Source organism: Poeciliopsis prolifica, unplaced genomic scaffold (assembly GCF_027474105.1).
Source record: "Poeciliopsis prolifica strain line A6 unplaced genomic scaffold, Auburn_PproV2 SCAFFOLD112, whole genome shotgun sequence".
NCBI classification, from domain to species: Eukaryota; Metazoa; Chordata; class Actinopteri; order Cyprinodontiformes; family Poeciliidae; genus Poeciliopsis; species Poeciliopsis prolifica.
The window spans coordinates 347,410-355,334 of record NW_026562487.1 but is presented as its reverse complement, the minus strand read 5'-3'; the positions used below and the strand labels follow the sequence as shown (position 1 = coordinate 355,334).

The 7,925-nt window shown below is 39.7% G+C and overlaps 1 protein-coding gene across 1 annotated transcript; it reads left to right on the top strand.

Moving 5' to 3' along the window:
- The first annotated feature begins 1,876 nt into the window (after positions 1-1,876).
- Positions 1,877-5,630, top strand: LOC129354588 (protein unc-13 homolog B-like). Its single transcript, XM_055024047.1, has 10 exons — positions 1,877-1,993; positions 2,066-2,208; positions 2,279-2,402; positions 3,402-3,455; positions 3,528-3,605; positions 3,766-3,912; position 4,053; positions 4,244-4,336; positions 4,424-4,583; positions 5,254-5,630. Exons 2-10 carry the CDS (start codon positions 2,174-2,176, stop codon positions 5,537-5,539), a joined length of 978 nt encoding a protein of 325 aa, XP_054880022.1. The 5' UTR covers positions 1,877-1,993; positions 2,066-2,173; the 3' UTR covers positions 5,540-5,630.
- Positions 5,631-7,925: the final 2,295 nt, after the last annotated feature.

The window sequence follows — 7,925 nt, the reverse complement described above, 5'->3', positions numbered from 1 at the left end:
ACAGCAGAACAGAGGAGGTTCTGGAGGAGACCAGGGTCCACATCTGGACTCAGAGTTCTCCTGAGCTTCAGCAGAGCTGCTGGCTTTGGTTCTGCTCCGCCTCTGTTCTGGTGTCTGATCTCCAGAGGATCTGAACCGACCCATCAGAACTCAGTGGAGGTGGTGGAGGATGAGGACGGGGCGCGGCGAGGAGGTGGAGGAAGAGCGCCGTGATCCATCTCTCTGCTGTGGAGACCTGAGGGAATCTGACAGAGAAACAGCAGCCTTGAAATTACAACAACACTATTATTTAATAGTGTTGTTGTAACACTATTGCTGTTATTACAATATCAATGACGATAATGTTTCTCCAACATTGATGTTGAGGGTCAAGTGTTCAAATTAGTGATAGATTCCAGTTTTGACATCATATCAATTTGATTTGTTATTGATTGTTAGGAAATGCACCATGTTGAAATCATATAAAAGAAAATTAAGGCTGCCTGGGAAAATACGAATCACTCTGTTAAATTAACATTTTAATATGAAATTCAAAGTTTTTGTGCAGACAAATCTGCAGGTTTTCCTTTTTAAGAAGAATATTCTAAGACTTAATGCATCTCAAACTCCCTCCAAGCTCATATATCTTTCTAAAAAGTTACTTGTAAATCAGTTTTGTCTTATTTTAAGTGTCCAAATGTACTTGAACAATAAACTAGACCAAAATAAATGGTAATATTTTGTTTTTCTCTGATAGTATCCACGTTTTAACTCAATATAAAGTCAGTTCTTGTAATTGTGGCTGGAGAAAGACATTCTCTACCTTTTCTCTGCTTTTCTAGCTGAAGAACAGCGCGCTAGCATGGCAGGCAAGTCCACTGCATATGCAAACATGTAAAACATGACTGCATATATGTCTTAAAAATAACTTTAAAAAACCACTGCACAATTATCTGAATGAAGCAACAAGACAAACCTTTGTTGCCTCTTTACTGCAACTCCTAGTTTGAAGGAAGTGAGGAAGAGGAGGAAGTTAAAGAGGAAGGGGAGGAAATGGAGGCAGAGGTTTGTTGCAGTTGAAAGTGGTTTTTAACATCCTTCATTCTCCAAATCCAAAGTCATTTCCAAAGATTTTCCCCAACTGAAACTAAACATCCAACATGGTGGAGTTTTGTTGTCTGGTTTGATTCTCATCTGTGAGGATTTCCTCTTTAGATTAGCAGCATTTTCCCTTATTTTCCATAAAAGCGCCACTTTCACGTCACCTTCAACTGTATTTTTTCATTTTAACACTTTATTTTGTTCCTTTTTTAAATCATGTGCGATAGACTGAGAAGGATGAGGTGGGTTAAACATGTTATCTGGGATTAAATCACCTTAATATTCACCAAAAAGTCCAGAAATCATTTGGATTTATACAGCTCCTCCACCTCTTCAGGACAGTTTGACACTGTTTGTGTTTTTTTATATCTCTAAATTTTCTGACTCAAAGATGGACGAACCATTTGAGAAGGTAGGCACAAGCAGAACATCCTAAATTAGATTCTTAATATGCAATTTTCCACTTGATGAGTGTCAAAATGGGGCATTTCATCCAAAATGTCTTGTTTTACCTCCCAACTTTCTGCCGCATAGAGAGAAAATGCATGTGAGGATCATAAGGTGAGTTCATGCGTGTTACAGGAGGTGAACTGTAACATGCATGTTATTATGAGTAGAAATGCAAACTACACCAACAAGATGTTTAACGGACTCGTAATGCAACCGTAGACTCTCAGGTGTTTTGTAATAATTCAGCTTTAGAAGTAATTTAGCTTCCAGGTTCTGAGTCTCAGTAAAATCCCAAAACTTCCCAGTTTTATTTCCCTTTTTCTTTCTCTAAAACCTTTGTCAGCCTTTTGAACTTGAAGGTTTCTCTCCTCCAGATGGACACGGAGGCCAGCGACCTGCTCAACGACCTGCAGGTTCGGCTCAACAACGTTCTGGACGACCTCAGCAGCACGTTTGGGAACAGGTACGCCGCCCTCACACCCCCACGTTTCCCCCACTTTGTCCCAGTGCATCACTGGCTTTTCTTCTCCTGCAGCTTCCAGAGCCGCATCACCGACTGCATGCGGCAGATGGCGTCGCTGCTGTACCAGATCAAAGGACCGCTCAACGAAAACACAACCAGGTGGAGGGCGACTCGGACAACATGCTGCGGCCGCTCATGGACTTCCTGGATGCGCAGTGGGTTCAGTGGGATTTCCCCAAACACGGCTCGTCCGTCGGCGTGTGTGTGAACGTCTTGTTTTTGCAGATTAACGCTGTTCGCCACGGTGTGTGAGAAAACCGTCCTGAAGCGCGTTCTGAAGGAGCTGTGGAGGATCGTGATGACCAGCCTGGAGAAGAACATCGTCCTGCCGCAAGGGAACGACACCTTGGTGAGTCTGACGCTCGTCTCCGTCACTGGACAGGTTTCCATCCAGATGGTTTTGAAATGTTGTCAAAAAGTGTGAATTACATAACAAAAACACAATCTTACCAAATATTTTTGATCTAGTTGTCAGTGAAACTATCGTAGAAGCTTATTTTAAGTCAATAATTTCTTAATATTGCTGATCAAATTTGATTATTGCACCTAAATCAAAATATTTTTGCAATGTTATAAGGGACATAATAATCAGACTAAAATCTCTTTTATATCAATAATTTTGTGCAAAATAAATATAATGAACTTATTTTGTGTAGGACAGATTATTTCACTTATAACAAAACATTTTCCCTTAAATTAAATAATCTGCCAACTACTTTTTTTTAAATAAATATTAAGGAATTATCGACTTAAAACAAGCTTCTTCTTCTGATAAATTACTACTAAGTTATTTTTGTCTTATTTAAAATGTGCTGAGATATTTTAAAATTCAAATTCAAACATACTTTATTGATCCCAAAAGAAAAGTTAAATGTTGTAATTCACATTCGTCAAATTTGCACTAGAAACAAGAGCAAAAATACTTGGTAAGAGTTTATGGTTTTGCAGTGTAATTTACATTTTCTTTTATACATTATTATAAAAATTTGCTCAAAATTTGAATCACAGCTGGATGGAAACATGGCTGCCATTTTGAAATGGATCAACTCGTAATTGTGTCAGATGATGAGATGTAAACATTTTGACAGACGTGACCAAACACAAAAAATATTTTTATCCATTATGTTTTAAAATGATGACTGTGGCATATTCAGTTTAATTATTAGTCAACAAACTGAACATCATCCAATCACATATAGAGTAGATAAATAACTCACTTTATGTCTGAACATGAGTTGTATCGATGCTTTTTTTCCATTTCCATCAAACTTTACTAATATGATACTTAAAATTGAAACAAGGCTTCTGAAAACTAAAAGAATCATTCATTTTTCTGTTTTTCCTGAAGGGAGCACAGATCCTTTCTGCTGCTAAAGAACTGGGACACCTTTCCAAACTGAAGGTATCAGGTTGCCTTTGAGTTTGCTTTCTCCTATGAATTGGTCTAGTCAAAGTCTTGGTTTGGGTTGTTTAGGATCACATGGCAGGAGACGCTAAAAGCCTGACGCCCAGGCAGTGTGCCGTCATGGATGTGGCTCTGGATACCATCAAGGTGAGAGCGAAACGTTGACCTCTGGTCAAACAGAAAAGTACAATTCATTCACATTTTAAGAGTCTTTTAGTTGATTAACTAAAAGTCTGATTAACTCCACTTTAAGTTTAATCATTCAGGTTGTAGAACGCTGATTCCTCTCGTTTTGTTTCCTACGCAGCAATACTTTCATGCGGGCGGGAACGGCTTGAAGAAGACTTTCCTGGAGAAGAGCGCTGAGCTTTCGTCGCTCCGCCACGCTCTGTCGCTCTACACCCAGACCACCGACACGCTCATCAAAACCTTCGTGACCACGCAGCATTCACAGGTAGATCCAAAACGCCTCAAAGGAGATTAAATACGGGAGAGTTTCAGATTCCTCGCTGCTTTTATCTCCTGGATTTGGTTGTTTAAGTTGCTGTCTTGTTTTTATCTCCTGCTGCCTCTGTGCCAGTGCACAATGGGAAGGGTATTAGGTTAACCCCTAATGAGAAAATCCAGCCCAGCAGGGGTAGGTCTCCATGAAATCATCATCAGCCCAACTTCCCTTCATCGTTTTCTCTCTTCTGTTTTGTGAAACCTGCGTTTCCGTCGCATGACTCTATAAAACGTGGTTTTCTTTGCCTGCATTGGACCAAATGTTGTTTGTGTTAAACCAGGCTCAGGTGTGGACAAACCCATCGGAGAGGTTTCCCTGCAGATTGAGCTGTACACTCATCCCAAGAGCGGAGAGCGGAAAGTTACTCTCAAAGGTCCGTTTGGGCTCATTTTGAACCAATGAAATCAAAGCTGGAGCATTTTAGTGTCATTTCTGTTTAAATTTTGTGTCATTGATGCAGTGATTGCAGCCAGTGATTTGAAGTGGCAGACGTCTGGGATGTTCAGACCCTTCGTGGAAGTCACGATGATCGGGCCGCACCTCAGCGACAAGAAGCGCCGATTTCAGACCAAATCCAAGAACAACAGCTGGTCTCCCAAATACAACGAGACCTTTCACTTGTAAGTTCAAAACCAAACGTCGTGACACATTTAGGATTTGAAGCTCTTTAATTCTGACTTCATAAACTGTTGGTTACACAAAACAAAGTCCTTGTGAAATTACTGGACAATGTCAGCTAATGCGCTAGCAGCACAGCTAATTGTTCATTTAGTGTTTCTGCTAAACATTTAGTGAACTTCCTCAAATTTAACTTTTCCAAATAAAATCTGGATTTATTTTAAGAAATTAATTGTGTGGCAATAGTTTTAAAAGTTATTAAAAAAAAGCTAAAATTAGCTCTACTATTAGCACATTAGCAGCTAATGGAAGTGTCCCTTCTACTACAGATGTCAAACTTTATTCAACTGAAAGTGTAGAAAACAGCAAAAGTACATTAGTGCTTTAGAATTTAACTTGAAAACTGATTTAGGGGAATCAAAATGTTTGCACAACAAATTTGCTCTGCTATTAGCATATTAGCAGATTAGCAATAGTGTGATCTACCACTGCAGATGTGGACCTCAAATCAAAGTAAAATGCTTTGATTTAAAATGGAAAATTAGATCATCAAAAGCTAGGTGTACGAATGTTTTTAAAGTTTCAGAAAAAGCACAAAATCAGGAATTAGCTCTGCAATTAGCGCCCTAGCCCATGTGCTCCCCACTCCTGTGTTCTGCTCTCGCTCTGCAGCGTTCTGGGTGTTCAGGACGGGTTCGAGTGCTACGAGGTTCAAGCCTGCGTCAAGGACTACTGCTTCGGCCGCGCCGACCGGGTGGTGGGCCTGGCCGTGGTGCAGCTGAGGGACATCATGGAGAGGGGCAACTGCGCCTGCTGGTGCCCCCTGGGGCAGCGCATCTCCATGGACGACACGGGCCTGACCGCCATGCGGATCCTCTCCCAGCGCTCCAACGACGACGTCGCCAAGGAGTTCGTCCGGCTCAAGTCCGAGACCCGATCAGCAGAGGAGGGAAGATGAGGCTCTGCTTGATGCAGTGGCACTGCTTTGACCTCTGACCTGTCTTGGCTGCTGTGTAAAACCTCACCAGCTTCCAGTGTTCTTCAACTTCACATTTTTTAAGTCTCGTCCGCCTCTACTGAGGAGACAGAACCCATCCAGAACCTGTCAAAGGGCCGAATAAGAACCCACCCGCCCCGAGTGTTCTTGTGCAATAAATCCAACCCACCCCTCCCAAAGTGTGGCCAAGTGGTTCAAGCCTTACACTCTGCAAGCTGTGAATGTGTGTTCATGTAAAAGGAAAGAAATCCCTGTTTTTAATGAACACAAGTCAAATATTTCACTTCACTTAGCAAAGAAAAACTACAAATCACAATTTGTTTTCTAACAGTTTGAGCAGGAAAATGCCTTGTCATGCAGAAACGATGCTAATCCTCGTTTTCACATGAAAAATGTTTGAATTTAACTCATCGCTTCATTTCATCCTCTATTCGTAGTAATTTTTATTTCTCTCTGTTGTCTGCATGTCATGGCCATTTTATTTATATTTTTGTATATTTATTTCCCTTTTAAAGATTTGATCTGATTTCTGCTTCATTTTTTGACATTTTTGAGTTTTTTGGGGTTTTGTTACAAACTGAGTTGCACAGCAGGACTTGAGTTGGAATAATTACAAGTTTACATTTCTCTCCTTTTTTGTTTTTTATTCTGCTCTTCATACGAGTGGCCTTAATTATAAAAATTATGTTTATTTTTAATCTCTTTACCTTGTAATTGTTATAATTTGCATCTTGTTTCTCCAGACTGATGTCCTTAACATTTTGTATTTTTCATTTTAGTGATTTTATGTAAGCTATAATCTGTCATGCTGAGTATCAATCCCATGTTTTTTTATTTACCATTTCTTTGTATTTTCTGTAGACAGTGATTTATTTTAGCTCTTTTTGTTTCAGCTTTTTAATGGATGAAATTAAACTACAGATCCAGCCTCTTACCTTCCCTCAGTAATTCAATGTTTCTGTTGATGGGAGCAAATATTTCCTTGTGCCAAGTTAAGTTTTCACTTTAGGTTTTTTAATTATTGCACATTTTGTAACTTTTGACCATAAATCACTGCATTTATCTGGAGTTTTCATTGGACTGTCACGTCTCTTTAAATCTGTCTCACTGTGTATGATTTCCACTCAATATTTTGTATAAAGTATTTAAGACTTGTATGGAAATGTCTTTTATTTCTTATACTACAGACTAAAAACGTAATTTTCACAGTGAAATCAGTGTATTTATACTGGGCAAATTTATAATAGATCTTATTTCACTTTGTGAGGAAAAAGGTGCAAATTCAACTGGAAGTCTCTTCTAACCCCACCTGCATCATCCAACCGTTGCTTCCTGTTCATCACCATTGATTAATCAACGCTGGTCCAAGACGCGTCACGTCCAATAACTGTCCAAGTCCAAGCTGATAAATAGCACCGTCCATGGCGTCTTCTGCTGTCCAGCAGAGCTCAACCCTCCTCCACCCCTTCACCTCCACTCGCTCGGCTCTCCGGCTGCATCCTTTCTTCACCTCCATCACCAATGTCTGGTCTCGGGGGATGACGTTCCTTTCAGCATATGGAATGCTCATCCAAGCTCATCGCAAAGATTGATGATCGATGTCCTCAGCCGGGGCCCAAGCGCCAAAGACTTAAATTTTGTATGTCAATAAACTCTTCTAATGGTTTCCATTTTCTCCGTCTAAGTCTCTCCAGATTGAATTAATGTTCAGATGAAATCAACTCAGATTTTTCCATTGTGAACTAACCATAAAAGTTCATCTGAATATGTGTGAAGTGCACAATTCTAGTCCAAGTTCAGGGAGCAAAAACAATCTTTAATACATCTGCAGACAGAGGGAAAAATATACTCTGCATCAGGCGAAAATCTAAATCTGCTCTAACGAACTCAGAGTTACATAGTTGCTTTATTCACCTCTCAGCTAACAGAGGAGAAGATTAAGTTCCCAGACGACCCGCCTGGGAAACTTCAGCAGACGCATCTTGTTCAGTTAGTTTGTACACCCTCTGCAGCTGCACCGAAAAACATCTTGACTATGATACAATTACATTTATGTGATACGTAAAAGAACACTGTATGATGAAATAAAACATTTTCTCTTTAAAGCAAATCTACTTCACATATGTTGGAATGTCATTGTTTCAGAAATTAATTTCATATGTGCATCTTTTTTTTCCATCAGTTTTTCTTTCCACCCCACTTCTTATTAAAATGTAATACTGTCTTCTGGGAAAAGCCATCTTGTTCAAGAATGAATTTTTGTGGCAGATATTCACCATGATTGATTACTCCATAATGTGGCAATAGTTACCTTTTTATTGGTTTTGTGTAACCATGCAATTTATTT